This window comes from Eucyclogobius newberryi, unplaced genomic scaffold, assembly GCF_026437365.1.
Source record: "Eucyclogobius newberryi isolate DKJ021-1_F unplaced genomic scaffold, fEucNew1.0.hap1 SCAF_9, whole genome shotgun sequence".
Classification (NCBI taxonomy): domain Eukaryota; kingdom Metazoa; phylum Chordata; class Actinopteri; order Gobiiformes; family Gobiidae; genus Eucyclogobius; species Eucyclogobius newberryi.
In genome coordinates, this window is record NW_027316532.1 from 31,282,078 (window position 1) to 31,302,737 (window position 20,660).

General features: G+C 38.3%; 1 protein-coding gene across 1 annotated transcript in view; it reads right to left on the reverse strand.

Annotated features, from left to right (window-relative positions):
• xpr1a (xenotropic and polytropic retrovirus receptor 1a) overlaps nt 1–20,660 on the reverse strand; it is a 47,827-nt gene that overhangs the window by 15,471 nt on the left and 11,696 nt on the right. Inside the window, exon 3 of the mRNA XM_072437985.1 lies at nt 882–983. Within this exon, the coding sequence (XP_072294086.1) occupies nt 882–983 (102 nt within the window). The remainder of the gene's footprint in view (nt 1–881; nt 984–20,660) is intronic.

The window sequence follows — 20,660 nt, forward strand, 5'->3', positions numbered from 1 at the left end:
TGTCAGACGGCGCGCTCACATTTACTGGTTTACCTCCTGTGTGCAGAGGATAAGCAGGAAGAAGATGCAACCACTCACGTATTTACAGAAAGCAATGTCTATAGGCTTATGAGCAATATGTCATTTGTGTATATATATATATATATATATATATATATATATATATATATATATATATATATATATATATATATAAATATATGTATGGGTAAAAATCTTAAAACACCAAGTGGAAATAGCCATCAACTTGGACAGACAATGAAGTTTATTATTTTGTTCAAGCAAGACAAGCTTTTTAAAATATTGACATAATTGTATCTTCAGTTGATAATAGGGTGAGGAAATATAGTACACATCATTCTTTCTCCAAATATTTTCCCTCATTATGTGATCAAACTATATCAAGGCCTGTGATAAGCAATGGATCCTGTGCTTACTGACTTTCTCCTGCCTATTTGTCATTAATGGATCATTATGAGCTGACAGAATCTCACAGTTAACCTTGGCCTTGGGTTACTCTGAGGAGGCTGCAGTTTAACTAATGGCCTGTAGGGGGCAAACATAATCCTCCCCCTGACCCTGACATGGGGTTCAAGAGCAGTGTGCTCCCTCCTGGCACCAGAATACCAGAATATGTAGTGGCTCAGGCTCAAGTTACTCAGCACACCCAAGTCTCCAAGCCCAGAAATACACACTGCTTTTACTAGAGGCCCACGCGGTCAACAAGTTTAGATCAACACATTTGGAAAAGAAACCAAGCAAAACAACTTAACAAAACAAAAGCTGGACTAGATCTTGTAGTTTGCCCCTGAATTCAGTTTTGAATGATGATATTAATACTCATCCCTAATGAAAGAAAAGCAGTTTAATTCAATGCAAACCTGAATAAAATGTGTTGATTTTCAAGAGCTCCTTCTCGCAGGTCTGGAAAAAGCTTTCCTCAAACTTGGCGTAGTATCTCTTCACTGTGTCGTCATCTGTAACTGCAAGAAAAGAAAGGGAGATTAAAGCATATGACAGATGGACTGGTCACTGGACACTTCTATATTATGTACGCAACAATGAATATTCACATGGTTTGATGTGCCTTTAAATTTTGTACAATAAATTGAATATAAAATCTGCAGAACCAGTTAGAGCATCAAATAAGCCATAGACTGCAGCATTGCATTATGTATTATAAATCCATTAAGTTAACTTTATCTCAAGTATAGATTATCCATATAAATATATGGTAAAACGAACATCTACTATACCATCATTTTAAAATACACATTGATAAACTCCCATGGGGTTTGAACTAGGACTGTAGTCGACTGAAGAATTTATTGGCAAACTAAAGATATGCCTTGCCAATCGATTAGTCGACTAAAGGGAAAAATGATTAAAAACTGGCAACAGTAGCTATATGATCTGACCACAGACACAAACTGCACTCCTAAGATAACAACTGCAGTATCTATACAGAAAATAATGAGAAAATGAAACCTTATCGCTTTTTACTACATATCATCAAAATAAAAAAAAATGTCAACAAATACAAATTTTGGTCAACTGAAATGCTTTCAACTACTAAATAGCCCAAGTGTGTACATATAATGTCTCAAAAGGGGGAGAAAATGGAACAAGCATCAGTTCAAGGGAGAAAATCTGTTGCAATTCTTCCACATTTTTTACTGAACTAAATCTGTATCTTGACCTGAACTTTTTAATACTGAGCACACCCAGACGTTCAATTTGATCAACAACTTCCTCCGGTCTCTGGGAATCAGCCAATTCAATCAGCATCGATGCCTTGTCTGTGAGAGTCTGCTGCCCATTTACTACAATGAGCAGGTAAACAAGCTGCACACAGAGTAAAATGTCATAAAAAATGAATGCATTTTGGTACTCAAAATGTCAGCTCCATGAACCATGAAACCACAGTAACTAACAAAGTGAACACAGCCAGGCATAAACTACATCCTCGAACAGGTTTCATTTGTCTAACATCTTTCCTTTTCTTCCATTGAGCTACAGTGATACAGAACAAGCTATAAATGCCACAAAAGGACCTTCATCGGAGGCAGAATTAAGTGGTTTTGAGCGGGCGAGAGAGGTTTCCAGGATAAAGCTGTAATGTCAGCTCAGCAGTGATAGACCTCGTAAAACATTAGCTATTATATAAAGTGAGTCCACGCCGCGACCGCGAGATGGAGAGGCATTCAGTTCAAGTCAGTAATAAAAAAAGAGCTGCCCCAGGCGTCGTCTGTCAATATCCGTGCCTCGAGTCTGCTCCACACAAGCACAAACCTGCAGCTGCAGCACGAGAGAGAGAGAGAGAGAGCACACAACACCAACAGCTTTACAAGGAAAATAAATTACTATTACAGACCATTAACATCAATCAATTGTAACTTAATTAAAGTTTGGTCAAAATTCATAAGAAAAGCAAAACCAAGACAAAATGCTCTAAAAATGGTACACCGGTACACTTCAGATTATTGAAATATAGAAATATAATATGTGAATAGGAAATTAGATTTTAACATTTAAGTCAAGTGTATTATTTCAAAGGCCATCTTGAGCCATCTTAGAGATACATTTTTCCCATTTGGACCAAAGTCTGTCAAAAAGGTACATTTTCAAATTAAGTTTGAGTATGATTCCAAGGAATTCTTTATTGTGTCCCTTTTTGAGAGTTTTGAGTCCCAGTGCATAGTTCTGATAACAAGTGGGACGCCAATGCCAAAAACAATCCGCAATACTTTATTAACCTCAGTTCAATATTTCTGAACAGCATGAAATTCCCTCAAAACATGATCAGCTTGCTTAATGTGCAGCACAGCTCATTTATCCAGGCTTAGCGTAGGTAAAGATAAAACTGAGAAGTCAAAATCCACCCACTTTGTCTGCAGCTCATTTCGTATATTTGCAACACAAGTACATGTACATGTTGGTCTCATAAGAGCTGTGGATACAAATGTACATAAAATGAACCAAGATTAACAATGCGGCAACAGAACATAAATCCATATGAAACAGCCATGTTCATTGTGAAAGATTGTGAAGATCAATACAAGATATAATTAAAATATGAGGAAAACCACAATACCACACTTGACATTCAGTAATGGTAATATAAGAGTACAGTGGTGGTCAGGGCTGCAGAGCTACATGATGAACTCACAACAGGTCAGTGAATAACCGAGTACCTGAGCCATCTCTGAGCCATTACAACATGTGAGTAATGATCCAACACCGTTCTGTAAGAGTAAGCAGAGCCACAGGCAGCCGCTCCTGAGCCTGTTGTAAGTGAAAGTAAAAGGTTATGATGTTAATGGCTGCACGAAGAGACCGTCTGTATCACAAGGGAACTACAACACCATATGTAACGTTTCTGGTGCAGGAGGGTCACCTGCTTGTGGAGATGTCATTATCTTGTCTGGATTGTTTATCAAACTGATGTATCGTCAAGCAGGTGACGCCCACAGGCCAAGTTACAGGTCAGATCTGTGGAGAGGCAAGTGCCCTCACAGTGTATTTTTGACCAGCTGTAATGGAATAAATGCAAGATTTATACTTTTAATAACAGGCAAAACAATAATATCACTAAATATATGCAAGATATAATGTTTATAATAAAAAATGCTACAAAAATAGCTGATTAAATAAAGTGCACTTTTGTGATTACACATTAAAGCTGAAATAAACATGTTTATCATACATAACATCTGGTATTGAATTAAAATAGTAAAGTATCAAAAGTAATGGTTATAAAAGGAATAACATAGGTTATTATTTGTGGCAAATGCAATATACTGTACTTCATGGCAAATTTATCATTCGACTCCTCCACCAATCTTTACAACTGAGAATCCCAAAAGAATCACTGAAACGTTTTGAAAGTAAAACTTTTCAAACAACAACTATTGTCAGAAGACACCCATTATCTAAGCAAGGATATGCTGATGTCATGTAAAGTAGTGCTGGTGAATCTGAATTTGTGAAACAACATGATGCCTCATTTAATCTTGTCCACTGTTCCTCTTCTACCTGAGCTCCACTGTTCACTGTCACGTCACATCAGCACAAACCAGCATCATTAACATCTCATAATTATATTGTCTCAAATCCATCAGGCCCAGCGTGAACCGCACACTGAACATGCAAAGAAACCTAATTATATGACGTTCCTCTGACATTCACTACAACTGCAGATATGGCAGGTCTTTCCAGCCACAGTGTGGGCTCTCATTATCACCGCTCTCCGGAGATGAAGATGACCACAAAGGCAGCAGCGAGTGATATGCACCTGACTCGGTTCAAAATGGCTGACTGCAAAAGTACTGTATGTTTTGAGACAGTATTTTCTCTCTTTTTCAGAAAGATTGATTAGGGGGAAGTTAAAGGTCATTTCTTCATGGAAGGTTTGGCATTCACTTCAGCCACAATGTCACAGTGTGTGGCCGAATTATATATGCAGTGGCGCGCCTGATTACATTTGATGCAGTCTGTGTTTCTGCCACTAAACATGTATTTTTAATTGTGTTATAATTTATAACATAAATAGGTATGTATTTCTATAGACAATCCCATTTGCATATTGGTTTTATTTTGTGTGTCCTTCCTGACACAATCTTTTGCTTTGGACAACAAAACAAAGTGTTTATCTAATTGTTTTTGATAAAGAAAAGAAAAAAAACTAAAACAAAACACAACCACAACCACAATAAAATATGTTTAGGCTATATTATTTAAATCCTGGCGCTGCAGGGAAGCAAACGTGGTGGCTCTCATGCCCAAGGTCAAATGACCTCTATTTATGCAGTATCTAATTTATAGAAAGCTGAAGGAAAATCAATAGATGGTTTCAGTAATGCCATTTGAACATAGTAAATCCCTACTATAAAATTAATAATTCCAAGCAGTCACAAGTCCTTTCATTCCCTTATATACACAGAAAACACAGCACATGTCGGTTATTTCATGTCATTCACATCTGCACTTACAAAACACTCCTCACAGTCCATGTATTTAATCAAATATTGATAATAATTAACATTTTCGTTACACATAATTGAATATGACAACTTATTCAATTAAACATTGCAGTCAATCTTCTATTTACAGTGATTAGTTTTTGTTTTTTTTCCTGGTCTGATATCTGTCTGGTGCTCGTAAAGATAACCAGACACCCCATTAGTGCGAGTATTTTTTCAGACAAAGAAATGTGCCGGTAGCTAAAAAAAACAACTCTTGACCCGCAGTATTCCCAGGACACTTGTAGAAGACAGCTCCTCCTTTGGCAAAGCCCCTTCTTCTGTAGATTGTATAAATAAATGATGAGGCGCTTCTCAAGAACCCCAGACTCTTCAACCCCAAAAGCCTCCACACAAACACACAGAGAGAGAGCCCAACCCCCAACTCCTTATATTCCCATACATACATGACACGTGAAATAAAAAGCCGTACATAAATCAACAGGACGCTGCTGAAAGAGAGGACCAAGAGCAAAACAAGATGCAGCGGACATTTATTTCCCCCAATTTTTACTATATGGATATTTAGAAAAAATTGCATTGTTATTATGATTACTATCTCAGGCTCAATAACTTAAATAGCAAAAAGTAAATAGTAAGCCTGGGCGATAATGACAAAGATGAATATCTCAATATTTTATCCCGATATAAAGTCAGGCAATATTATGTAATTCCAACAGAAATGTGTTAAAACATATTATTTGAGGTTTAATGATCAGACAAATGTGAAATGTCTGTAAAATGTCTGTAAAATGAATCAGAAACATACTGAAATATAATCACACTTTTATTTGAAACTACATTTTTAATTTTAATGATCTATTTATAATTTTTTGTAGCATTTTTTACTACAAACATATACTTGATATTTACATTTTGATACCTACTCAAAACAGCATTCACAATATGATCTAAATTTCGATACACAGCCCACCTCTAGTAAATAGCATAATAATTGCAAATCATAAAATGCAATAAAAAGGAATTCAATACATTTCTCATAAATGTTTTGCCAAACACCAATGTGCACAGGATTTCCTCGTTGAGTCGCCATTTGTCTCTTTAATGACACCCACAGTACGGGACATAAACTACGCTGTTATAGTATTAGTGTCGTGGGAGCTGAAGAGCCCATTACATTATGATTGTCATTGTACGAGACCACCTTATCTCACCGCTGCCAGCTCGCAGGTGCACACTAAATCACCACTTCAGATTAAATGAACTAATAAACTTAAAAGGACTCCGGTGACTGCATTAACAATTGTCTAAAATGAAAAAAACAGTAACACAGCATTCTCCAGCGTCAGCCCCAAAGCACATAAACAAGACTAAAACTAGCAAGTGCCCCCCTCTTTCCCTCCACCTCTCCCACCCGCACTTATTCCCTTTCAGCCTGGAGCCACAATTAATTCTACCAATCATCGCTCTCGCCGAGGCCAAGGGAACATTAGAAATGCACACTCACCGGGGCAGTCGGCATCCAGTGAGGACCGGAGGAAATACTGAGAGTCTATTGTGTACAGCCAGACTGCAGACTAAGCAGCCCTGCTTGTTTTTGTTATTTCTACAAATGATATGAAAATAATCAGCGACTATTTTAATAATTGTTAATTGTTACCTGAACTATACAGAATCTAAAACACTTGTCAAAAGATTATTAAATCAAAATGTCAACAAAGAAAGAGAAGAAAAAAGAGTCAATGTAAATATGTTAATATGTTGTGAGGGTACTATATGATAAAAGCTAAAACAAATCTATTTTAATCTATAAAGACACTCATATTCAATTTGTTTCTTAATTTTGACAAGCCTTTTCTTATTTTTGATAACGGTTCTTCTGCTTGTCGGTTGCACGTCTGTAACAAAGTCATTCTGATTCTGATCCATAGAAGCCTTAAGTCAGCATATTAGCTTTATCTGATAGAAATTATACAAAAACATCTCAATATACAATGGAAATAACCGTTTGACTAGTTGAGCACTAAAATAATTGTTCGTTGCAGCTCTAATGGAGACGATCACACATTCACAGAACTGATAATGTATAAGTGAATACTGATGAGATGGAAAGAGTAACAGCTAGAGGCCAGATGGGCGCAGAGACGGAGCGGCGCAGCAGAGGGACGGCACATACACGAGAATATGGTGAGGTGACGAACGAGACGCGCTTTAGAGGAAAAATAACAAGTGGAGCAATAATACGTGTTTTAATTAATGCTCTCTCAGATCAAGACAAAGCAATGGACAAGTCAAGGGAAAAGGTGACGAACGAAAGATGACAGACACAACCAGTTCTGTGTATTTACTGTCAGCAAATAACGAGAATACAGATTACAATGATGTGATTACACCGAGTTACAATGGAAACCATTTACTCTGTAATGTGTAAATGTTCAACTGGGACACACGCTTTTGAGAACAGATGAAACCACTCGCTCCTCTTCCACTCGCCACCAAACAGTTTGTAGAGGATTTACTGATATTAAGGGCACAATATGTCACAGAAAAATCACGAGTCCAGGACAGAATATATAGTGTAATAGGCGAGCGGTGTAAAGGTTCGTAAAACAAGCTAAAGTTAGGTAAAGAGGAAAACTTGGAAAGAAAACTGCACAATGATTTCTTCTTTTTAATGAAATGAATAAACAAAGCAGACAATATTGACTATTTGCTGTAATAAATGGACATTGTTTTTCTGAATGTACAAACAGATAATGAGAAAAGATTTGAGGAGGACAAAAACTGGGTCAGGTACAACTTTTTCGAGGTAGGCTGCTGGAGCGTTGACAAATGTTTGCCAAACATTGTTAAAAATACATTTGGTTTTGAACTTTATTTGACCTCTTAAGGACCCAGACTTTAATGGCTCCGACTAAAGCAAAAAGCAAGGTGGACTTTAAAGGTCGATAAAGATACTAGACCTTTTCTCTCCTTATTTCCTCATGTCAGACACATTTTTTTAATGTTTCATCTCAGTTTCAAGCCAAGGTGTGAAACTTTATCATACATATCGCAGTAAATCACATTTCGGCCCGACTGTCTCTCCATCCTCCCAGCACCACACAGTCCTTGAAGATTGCTTTATACTTTACCGAGCGTAGATTGAAGAAAAGGCAGACAGTGATAACAGTGGTTGTTTAAAATTACCTGATTCAAATCACCATGACTTTGCAGCTTAAAAATCCGCTGTTTTCCCTTCTATGTCAATCAAACTTCTCATTCGAAGGCAAGCCATAATCAAATATAACAAACAGGATTCTAATTTCTTTTATTACATTATAGATATTGTATGTCTGCATCCGCCTCATATCGGCTTTGGTCTTTATTTCTGTTAGTTATTGGATAAAGGAAGCAAATAAGTATCAGTGTATCAGTATGCGGAGGCACGTCCACTGCAGACCGCTTTGTTCAAACCTAATTGAGGCAAATCTAATTCAACAACGATCAAGTCTGATTTAAAAGGCAACGGTATAAAGCTTTGTATAAACCTGCAGCGGACTGATATGGAAATGTTGGATCATTTCTGAACTACTGAATCCATAAGTCTTTACATCCCACGTTACATGTGTGAGGCGGCTGGACAATATGTGCGGCGGCTGCAGAGGCAAACCTCCCTGATGCTTGTGGGAAATTATTCAGAGAACCACTGAGCTGGAAAAAGTAGGGTGATCTGAAGTGAAAACTAATTAACATAAGGTGTATGAAAAAGGGATGTGGGGAATATACTGATAACAAAATGTAAAAGGCGCCAGATGGATTCACAAAACAAAATGGACTGACAACTATTGAATGTGCACTAAAATGATCAGATTGTCAGTGTTGTTAGCGTTGAATAGAACAAAATCATTGTTTATATATTTAGCTTTATTTACCCAGGATAAATAATCAAGAAATTTAAAAAAAAGTTGTGTTTTTAGACTTCTTCTTTACAATTACTTCTAAGGTTTCCGCATATTTATTTCTCCATAACAAATAAATGAAATAAACATCTTTTTTCTTTGCCTTTTACATCTCAATAACATACGCACAGTAATATAGTTCTATGTGATTTAGACAAATGCCTCAGGAAAATGAGTGTGACAACCAGCAAAATTACACCTGCACTGTTTTGCATATATTTTAGAAGGTTATCATGCAAATTTACAATAAAAAAAAATAGATGTAATACAGTGTCCCGACCCCCACTTGGGGAAGTAGACAATTTGAATGAGAGAAAAAGGTAGAAATTCAATCGTGATGTTTCTTCTCACAGAATGAAGACTTCTAGATAAGTTTTTACAATTTAATGAATAAACTATATCAATGATAAAAAAAATTATAAATTGTTTATTTGGGTTTGGCATTATTTATAACGCTGCTATTTTTTGGCATAAGTTTCAGAGTCAATTGTTTTTATTAATCCCTGTAGACCGAACTCACATCTTTTCAAACACGTCTTGAGCTACTAAATTACATCCAGGGATCATACATAGTTCCTTGTATCATGTCAGGATCACCACATAATGGTTTAACCCTATTAGTTAGGGCTGGGCCACACCGTCACGCCTCATTTAGATCACAATACGCTTTATGTTCCGGTGAGCATTACCCAAACACCACTGATATTAATCATCATCTGGTCCACGGAGACAATGGGGCATGAAAAAGGCCTGTTTGTAACAATGATGTCTTATTTGAGCGCGCTGCAGGAGAAACGGGGCCTCGCAGGTCGGCTAATTACATGTAGTGTTGGCTCTCAATGTGCAGCAGTGGTTGTATCTGTACTCAGAATGTATTTTTGGCTGTAGTGACTCAATATCTTTGCACTTTGCAGAGATTGTGCAGTTGTGTGGAAGAGACACGAGGCGCATATCAGACAAGGTAATAAAAGCTTCAGGTCTATAGTGTAGGAGAAATACAATATGTCCAGTACAAATCCTGCAGCAGAGTAAGATGTGCAACCTCCAGCTTTCATTTTATTCACAGGACCTAAAGAAACAAGTATGTGACTGTGATATATTTGAAGATTCAAATGTTTCTGCCACGATCAATCAGCAGAGACGTTAAACTTAAAAGTGCACTAAGGAACTTTTCTGGTGGAGTGTTAGAGCTATATTCCACAGTATGGCATGAGCTATCTTTGGATGACGGTACGGGGCCCAGTTACAGGTCAGATCTGTGAAGAGGTGACAGTAATAATGTAATGTTCTTCATCTAAATTATTTCATGTTTTTATAAATAGCAGACCAGGGGCAGACCAGAAATGTTACACGGTATGCCTTTAATATACAAGAAAATGTTGATGACCATTTAGCAGTTTTAAAGTTTTGATGATATAATGTATGGCTGAATAAGCTTAAGGCAACTTCTAAATGTTATTATAACTCGTGCAGTGATACTGTCCTAAGGATTTGCTTGACCTTACATCATCTGTGACTGCAGAGAGCTCTGGTGTTACATCTAGAACAAAAAGGTTTCATAAGACTGTGATGAATTAAAATGACAGTAATGTCCCGGGAAAGGGAAAAAGTAATTGAGTTGCACCTGATTGTCTTTCACAGATAAACACTGTCTCAGCTGATGAATGTGGTCAGGAAATGAACTGTGTAAGCCGACTTCAGACAGTAAGCAGATGGACGCTCTACATCTACGTTAGCGCTAAACCCACATCACATTTAGTAAAAAACAAAGGTGTTTTGAGCATAATTTAACCTTGAGCCTGACATACTGGAATCAGAGGAAAAGGAAGGTAGTTTGTTCAAACCAGACCTGAAGCTAAAATGCCTCAGGGAGGAAATGGCTTTGTGACAGCTCAAATAGCACACAGCACCTTGTTGGAGGAAAATTGCCCTGCTATTTCACTGGAGCCTCTCAGTGTGTGTGCGTTAAAGTGCACCCATAGATTTGCACATGTTTTTGTAAGTGTGTGTGTCCTGTCCCATTTTTGGAGCTGGTTGGCTGGGAGTGACATTGTCATTATCGACATCGCTCCCCTGGATCCTGTAGCCATTAGCAACCAACTACGAGAGTTGGCCTCTCGTGCTGCAGCCAATTGCTTTCACATCACTGGGACTGTGCGCATGAATGCGAATGAGCAGGTGTTCCTCCACGTTTGTGTCTGCCCTTATTTCTGAGAACCGCTGTGTGATATCTCAATGATTAAACGTGTTGCTAGTGTTGATTTCTTAATACAATGCAGGCACACACTGATCTGACCCTAATGTTTCTGACATGAATTATTAGAGGAAATACAATTCATATGAGGAAGACTGTGGAACCACATCTGGCAGAGCCGTCGATTCAAAATGATCAATAAGTGTTGATTAGTCTTGCTCAGTATCGTTGTATTGCATGGTAAGCAGCTGCTCTTTACTGTGTTCTTGGTGATCAATACTGCTGATCTCTGATTAGGCTGGCCTTGCACATCTTACTGGTGTTTGAAAAGAGCAGCTCACACCAACTGACTGTGAAATTAGAGCGCAAATGTCACAAAGATTGATGACAAACAACATTGCATCTCATCTTTCACACAACGGAGCATGAATATAAAAACAATCACAGAAATTAATCTGTTCCGGACACATGCATGTTCATTTAGACATTCATTTTCTTTTGTCTGGATTTTTTCATGCACATGAAATCTTACACTGGCCTTTTCTATGGCGGAGACTCTTCAACAGGCGTTTAGAGGAACACCTTTTTTAATGAAGTCAAAAACTATGCTTTCACCCAAAATATACTGTACTGCATTAAGACTCTGATGATACACACATCATCAGCTATGCTAATGAGGCTTTGTTTCTGTTACCATGGGAGCAGTCATGTGACCCATAGAGGGGCGCGTCCATGGCTCTAAGACTACCTGTGGGGAGTGTAAATGAGAGCACACACAGCGATACATAAGAGATACATGATGGTGGGGGTTTAATCAGTAATAGAGGCAGAGCGCGCTGATGGAGCAGAGTCCCATGGGTCCAGCTCTTTGTCTTTACAAATCCCTTTGCAGCGGGACGAGCATGTGCCTTACGCAGTATCACAACAGTGTTACCTTCTCCTTTGATCATATTTTCTCCACACTTTACACTCCCTGGTTTAGATTTAAACAATACAACAAACAAGCATCACAGCCCTCTTGATCCACACCTGTGTGTTTGGTGAGGGGCCCCAATCCGATGATGGATGGGACAAGAATGGCCCCCTGGCTGTTCTGAGCCTCTGTCCCACTGTTGGGTTATTCATTAGAGCGGCCCTAAAACGTCCTTTAAGGACCCTAAAATGCCACAGAGCTGCACTGTGACTTTACAATGATGGATGTGACAGCAACAGTGCGGCAACATCTACAGGTATCTCCTCAGTCTGCCAAAGGACAACAATGTTCTACTGATGTTACACAAAGTAAGCGTCACTTGAATCAACAAGAATCACTTGGGCAATCACTCTTTCACAGGGACAATTAAACAATCACTTGTTTTTATAAATGTTTTCTTATACAGAAGCCCTGTATTTGCATGAACAGGGCGCAGGGGGAGACAACATGACCTGGGTTTGCAATATTTTCTACAAACACTAATCTATGGTCCTTCGTCCAGGTTAACGTCTGTTAATGTTTTACAGAGGAGAGCACTCTAGACTCAAGGTCACTGAGTCCAGCTTCTCTTCGGATAGGAATATGAACACTTACAGTACATTCACCTAAACAAATAGTCCAAACTAGTGCACAGTCCAAACTGTGCACTGGTAGCTGTGACAGTGTAAAGGCCTTGTGTCTGTGGTTAAAGGGCTGTTATTTCAGCTCACTGGACACAAGTGATGGGGCCAAGAGGAGCAAAACAGAGGTTGACCTGCATCAAAAGACAATTTACTTTTAAATTCAGGGACAGGATAATGCACAACAGAGATTTCTCACTCGTTCTAAAGGCAGAGACAAAAGAATAAGAAAAAGGATACATGTGAGAGCGCTGGTATCGGAACACAGATGCCCTCATAATTCTGGTGAGCCGGCTATGGCAAAATAACTACATGGAAGGTCATAGGTCAAACTCCTGCTGATGAAACGATTAGATTCTGAAGGTTAGCACCATAAAACACACCCACAGTTGCACACGCTCTCGTCTCTTCATTTGACAGAGGCAGATGAAAAGGAGCTGGTGGAGGATGGGCCGAGGATGAGAAGACGACTGAGGACCACTGACAGACAAACAACAAAAGACCACCACTGCCCCAAAGTTCAAAAGCCCTTTCAACTGTGCCTGTGCCAGTGTCCATAAACATGAGATGGCACGGTCCAACTGCAGCTGCACATGTGGCTCTATCTGTGAGATAAGAGCACAGTAGCACCAGATGCACTAAGCAATAATGAACCGTTGGAAGTAGCAAAGGTTTGAGTTACGGCATCACTTCCTGTGCGGAGAAGAAGCTAAATGTAAGAGTTTTAGGTGGCAAAAACAAATTCAAGTGTCATCCATGTAATCCATGTAAAAAGTATTAAAAGTGTATTTTTATTCATTGAGGAATAAATTGTAATTCCAGTCCACTTACAAACTACTATTGTCCTAAATAAAAAGTTATTATTTGCATGTAACAAATAGGAACTTAATTCATCAATTTCAATGTTGTAATTGCAATTTATAAAAACATCTTGTGTATTAATTACAATATTTTATTTGAAATTTAAAATCTAGAATTAGATGTTTGTTATGTTGCTCAGTGGTTGATGTGTAGCACTTATGCAGATCTACTGCATCACTTATTCTCATTTTTGTTAGCAGAATGTCTCTCTGTGGTGTCTATCCCATTTCCTTTAGTGCAGTGAATTTAGATCAGAATATGATTGTGCTTCACTTATCCATACAAATGCCGTGAAACATTATAGGGGCTAAACTGTACTCATAATTAAAGACATGACAAATGGAGTTTGCAGTTGGCACTGCAATTATTTACAGCGTCAAGTTTGTTATTTTCAAGGGGAAGTAAAATGTTGCAACAGAAATGACAACAGCAAGCCTGCTAACCACACAGAGACATTACTTCCGAGTTTGCAATTTATAAAATTGCAATATTAGATACAATCTTTTCAAATACATCTGTAATATTAGGAAATGTTGGTCTTCACTTGATAATAATATTGATGATAAAAAATACTTAATACCTGATTATGCTTGTACAAAACAGGCTTTAACAGCAGCAGTTCAAGAGCAAAGCTCAGCTCAGCTCTGTTGCTTCTGGGAAACCGTCACCTGGGACTGGTTTTCTTCCTAAACAAAACAAAGGCTGGTCATTCATAAAGCTCATACAGGGCTGATGCAGGGATATTGTGGTACTGTGGTCTGTCACGACAACACATTTTGAAATGTGATATATTGCTCCAGAGAAATATCACAGTGCACTGATCTAAAAGGATAATCCAAGGAAACACTATTATATTCATCCAAACAACAACAAATAAAAAACAAACCGATAAATATTGAGCCCCAAAAAATAAATATCCAGCTATTTTATAGAGAAAAATAAGTAATTAGTGTGACAAGCCTAGTGGTAAACAGAATTTAGAGAAAGAATGTAAAGCGGGTGATGATACGTTTCGACTCTCATCTTAATCCAGTCTTGATTCGCAGATTGAGAATGACTCTTGGATGAGAGTCGAAACATTACATTTTTTTTTATGACTACATAAATGATGACTACAACTGAATATTTTCTGAAAGTGGGTGATATTAAAATAATTATACGAATTCTAAATCTTTGAAATATTGTTTATACTGAAATACCTTTCTATTAAAATCCCTGAGTTCACTGGGTTTATTCATATACAGTATAGGTTCAAGCAAAGACAAACGATCATGTGAAATTGACTAAAGATTGATGTGAGTAACAAAGATTGGCCTGTTAGTTTTAGATGAAAAATAGTATTTTTCTCTGTGATCAACGTTGAACATGAAAAACACTTTCAAGAGAATTTACATAATTGTAGCACTTATCGTACCGTCGCAGAAAAAGTGATTGGTACACGCCCAGTGTGAGAACAGTCGTCAAGGCAACGAAGGCAAGGGTTCAACGGGAACGTGTCAGCAGCCTTGTGAGACTGAGGAGAGGGGAGGGGCTTTGTGCTCCAACAACTAATGACATCTAAATAGTATTGTTCAGGTAAGTCAACATGATTTATCTATATCAGTTTAGAATGTAATATTTAGGATGAATTCTGAGCATATATTGCAGGAGGAAGCTCGGATGCAGGTTAATGGTCCTTTTAACAACAGTCTGGTTTGTCCACAGGCAGCTGGCGGTTTATAGTCTTCAGGACAAAAAACAGATCATTAAGTTTGATGATTTAATTTACTTTACAGATAAATTACTCCAAACTCTCTTCTGTTTATGTGCTGCTGTTCTCACTCTTCCTGTCTCTCCAAATAAAACATATGGCTAAGCATTAAAGACTACACTGCCAACGATGATAATAAATAAATATATATATATATATATATATATATATATATATATATATATATATATATACATACATACATACATACATACATACAGTATAGGAATGAATATACGTTTCAGCAAGATGAAACAATTAAACAATTATGTCATTATTGCACCAGTCTAATGATATGGCACAACTCTTGTGCTGCTCGGTTTATGACAAATTCTCATTCACAGTAAGATAAGATAAGATATTCCTTTATTGTCCCACATGGGGAAATTTCATTGGTGCAACGCAGGAAGATACAGAGGTAGATCCACAAGAACAGATCACTTATAGGAAGTCTGAAAAACACTTTCAGTAGAAGATCTCCTATAAATAAATAAAAACTACCATAGACAAATAAATAAATACCATTGCATGTGATCCCGACAGTAATTGCACATGAATATGTGTCACGACAGCACATGGATTGCACATGAATTTCACAGTAATTGCACATATGACAGAATTGCACATCAGTATTAGGTTAGGTCAGTATTGCGACGGGATAACGTGACGATCTCCGGGTAAGACGACTGTTCTCCGCAGTTTCATGAGTTTCTCCTTTGTGGAAACGCGGTACGGCGCCGGCCGGGGGGCGGGGCCGGAGCCGAGGGGCGGGGCCGGAGCCGGGGGGCGGGGGCGGGGCCAAGACACATCGCAACGACACGACGAAAACACTCAATCCAGCCGAATAAAGTCAAAACAAGTTAATTTAAAGCGATTCCAGTGCGTGTCCCGATCGTTCGTGAAGTTCCTCTTTCATATAAACGTGTATATAAACGTGTACCGACGACACGCCGTACTTTAGCGCGGCCGGAGGGCGCGGGGGGGGGCTGGTGGGCTCACTCGGAGCTAGCTCACGTCACAACAGTAGCAGTGAATATAGGACTGTCGACTGAAGAAATTCTTGGTGAACTAAAGACATACTGTGTGTGTAAATTAACTGACTGAAAAGGGGCGTGGCACGGCATTGGCAAAAAATATTAGAATTGCATGCAAAAATTATAAGTGAAAGGCAGATTAAAATATCCAGTCACTCCCCAAACTCACTGCAAGCTTTCTTTTTTTTTGCAGTTATAATCCTAATAAAACAATTAGTCAAATAAGAAACTCTCGACCGATCGACTATATGAGTACTTTATTTGATTTATTTTTTTGTATTCAAAAATTGAAACATTAAAAACATGTAGCACCTGTTCATTTCACATCAAACACACAAAGGCAACTCTCTCTTTGTTTCTCTGTTTGTCAACATACAGATTCCTTTGCAGAGAGACAGCCACCGCTTTGCCAAGGCCACTCACACACGCAGCTGTCTCCAGGCAACCTGAAGGCCCGCTACGCCAGCGCCAATGTAACTGCAATCAACCAATCACAGACCCCGACTCCAGCTTGACCAATCATAGCTGACATCCAGCTGCGACTGAGCTCAATTTGTCCAGGCCACCTTCTCACAGAATTTGAATTAAAGCTGCTTTGAACGAACACAATCTCTTTAAATCTTTAAAACATCATTATAATAATTCAGTGGTAAAATCAGCAACTAGTACATTCAAATACATTCAAGATATGCGGTATAGAAAGCTGTTCGCTGAAAAACACTAAAGCTATTCAGATATGACTGACAGAAACACATTTCAATTCAAGTGTATTATTGAACTGCCTGCGATTGTGTGTAAACGGTAGAGTAATGATTTCTCTTGCACCGATTTCTTTCCACTTCTCCCTCTTCTGTTCCTCACTGACGCTGCAGCCGTCCGACTTCGACAGACATAAAGTTTGGGCAATGCAATCTGTGAGCGTAACGATGGGTGGCAGCTCCTGTGATGTTCGCCTGGCTCTTAGGTTTTGATCCGGGGGCACAGAGGAAGTGGAGCCAGTGGGGACATCTCATCTGCTCGTCCTCATTGTCTGCCTCTGTGATCTACAAAGAACAATAGAACTCCACAGACACGAGAGCCTGCAGATCGGAGTGTATCAAACGGCCACAGCGGGTTGTTTTACTGCGTGTGAATGCAGGTATTGTTCTGCGTCATCACTGTTTACATGATGCCCAAGTCAAGTTTAATTATGTGAAAGTATCAGTGTCTATATACAAATATTTCAAGCACATGGCAAGTAAAAAGGAAGCTGAGGGCATGGACTTGTACTTTTCCTATCTCAGTGATACAAAACTCAAACTTCAAACATTTCTCATTCAAGGATCATTGTTCTTTTTAAACTAATGGCCCTTTGTCTTTTAGTGCAGCGTCTTTTAGTGCAGTGTCACTGACCTTTCCCAAAATTTCACATAAAAACAAGCATTCACACACAAGCAAGATTGAGATATATGTATATATTTATTTTTCTAAATCACAATTTTATATTTTGTATTGGTTGATTGGTTATTTTTTGTTTTAACTGTTTTCTTATTTCAACAAATTCAATCTTAATTTCATGAAGAAGAAATCAGCTTTTAAAAACACAAATTAATCCAATTTATTTCTCAAAAGTCGGAACTCCAAACAATATGCTTTTACTGTCACAGAATCCACTGAATTGACTTGCAGATTAAAAAGTCCCAAGCGATCATTGACGATTGCAAACGACTGGATTAAATGAATTGCACAGACCTACGCACAAGCATCAACTGTAAAGAACGTTATGATGATCGTAAATGGCTGTATGGCTTCACACTGTATCTCCATTAGTAAATGTTATGTTAGAAAACTGAATGAAGTTACGCGGCGGGAAATGGCCCATAGACCTGTAACTGATCAGATGAGAGGTGACTGAGCGTACGTGTGGGGTTTGTGTAGAGGCTGCTGTGCTCATAAAAACAAGATAAGTGTTGTGTCAATAGTCCAACCTGGGGCCATTAATCAAGACTGAATATGATCCTCGTTACAGACCTGCGTCAGATGAGGTGAACCTGCCGTGTGAAACTAGGTAATATTCTCTACGGGAGACACCGAAGCGTAGGCCAGTTTACCATAAATAAATGTAAATAAAGAGTTTTGAAATACTGGAGACGACTACATTCATTCATTTTCTATCGCTTGTTCCCGTCCAGGGTTGCAGGTTGACTGGAGTCTAGCCCAGTGACTTTGGGCCTTAGGCAGGGTACACCCTCGTCGCAGGGTTAACACAACGACTACATTATACCACAAAATAATCAGTATTGCAATATTGTAATGTAACTAACTAAATACATCACAATAGCACCCAGCTCCTCCATAAGTCTAAATTAGCCTTGATTTAATCTTGGTTCAACTAATTGTGACGAGTCGGCTATACAAAATAATCGTATCATATTTTGATAATGGCAATTGTCAACACACACACACACACACAAAATATCAAAAAAAGCCTAAACAATTTCTGAAGAATCCACTTTATTTGTAAAAATTCTCAATATTTCAACCTTTATTTGGCTGAAATGTATTTAAAAAGTCAAAATGTCTCAATTTCAGATCCAGGTGTCTCCCTTGGAACCCTTTTCTAATGCTGGACAAATGAGAGATTACGAGAGATTACACAGATTTGGTCTTAATGTTAAATGTCTCTGGTAAAATAAAGTATGAGCTTGATGGTGTCTCTCAATTAAAATGTTTTACAATTGACATGTTTTCCTCAAGAGCATCTCAGTGCTAATAACACTAACGACATGCAATCATCCTCGTTTGTACAGTATGTATGTCAGCGCAGTGCGTCTAACTCAAGGTGTGTGAAAACGTTTAGGCTGCAGTGGCGTTCTCACAACAGCAGCTGCAGACACTCGATAAGAGCCACTGTGGAATGGCTTTACTTTGAAACACAAAATGAACTGAAACATAAAGAGTAAACCCACTGACACAGACACACAAACCTCACAAACCTCACAAACCTCACAAACCACACACACACACAAATCACACACACACACACACACACACACACTCTGAAGTCACTCTGACGGAAACAGATTAGCAGACATTAAACAAGACATTTTAGAGGCAGACAAGTCATTTTTCACATGGCCACAGTTCAGTCAGACACGGCTCAAACAATTACAATCATGACAATTTCAGCCATCAACAGACCTACTAAACTAATTTAATGTAAAGGGATTTATATAGTAGGTAGTTGCCGGTGAGATGATGGCAAAGTACTCTTGTCAAGGCCCTCTTGACGGTAACATTTTAAAAAGCCTTTATTTGTACATAACTATAAGCTTAAAAAACACTTTGTGCTCTGATGAGCCTTCTTTGGGGTGCATTTTATATCTATCCATATTAAATATATATCTTAAAGTGTAATTTAAAAACTTTCTTTCAATAATTCTATTCAACCATGCGGCTCCTCTACCTTTACCAAAGCAGACGTCCATTCCAGTATGAGATTTGATAAGATTAGTGGCTATTTCCTGGCATAATTGCATTAGGAGAATTACAACTCGGCTGTGCTTGAAACCTATAGCATTAACTTAATTTGCATGCACAGGAAAATGGCATATGGCATGCAACACAAACAGTTCACCAACATATATTTAGTTTGAATACAAATTTATGTCATGCATTTTGCACAATATGTATTGGGGAGACACCTGCAGGTGCCCATCACATCCAAGTGTAGTAGGTGCTTTAAGAAGAAGAAGCAGCCTTTTTCTTTGGAATGGATAGTCTCTGTAATAAATATCCTGTTGTGAACACCACATTACAAATTTGTCCTAAAATGGCCTTTTCCCAAAGTATCAGAAGCTGAATCTTGGCCCAGCCAGCTCACTGTCTCACTAAAGTGTTAAAACAAAACAGGGCAAGAGTGTTTGGGGGCTGCTTGTTTGGTTCCATGGAAACTGAGCTAAAGACCGTTTGGTTTGTTCATCTCCAAATTAAAAGTTAGAATTAATTGAGTCTGACAATCGTACAATTTACTATTGACAATTTACAGAAGCACACAATAGACATCTGTTTTTACAATATATCATGTGTTCTGACATGACAAGAAATAACATCTATTATTATGTGCCTACATTACACTTAAGTCCTGACAAATAGTGTTTTACTATAATCTTCCTAATGGCCGGGGCTCCTCATGCTGCGTGAACAATAGGCTGTTCTCTGCTCAATTGGTCTGCATACTAATGGGGTGATTATAAGACCTAATTATCAGATGGCACTTGTCAAGGAGCCATGTCGTTTGCCCTCAGGACAAAATGCTAAACAGAC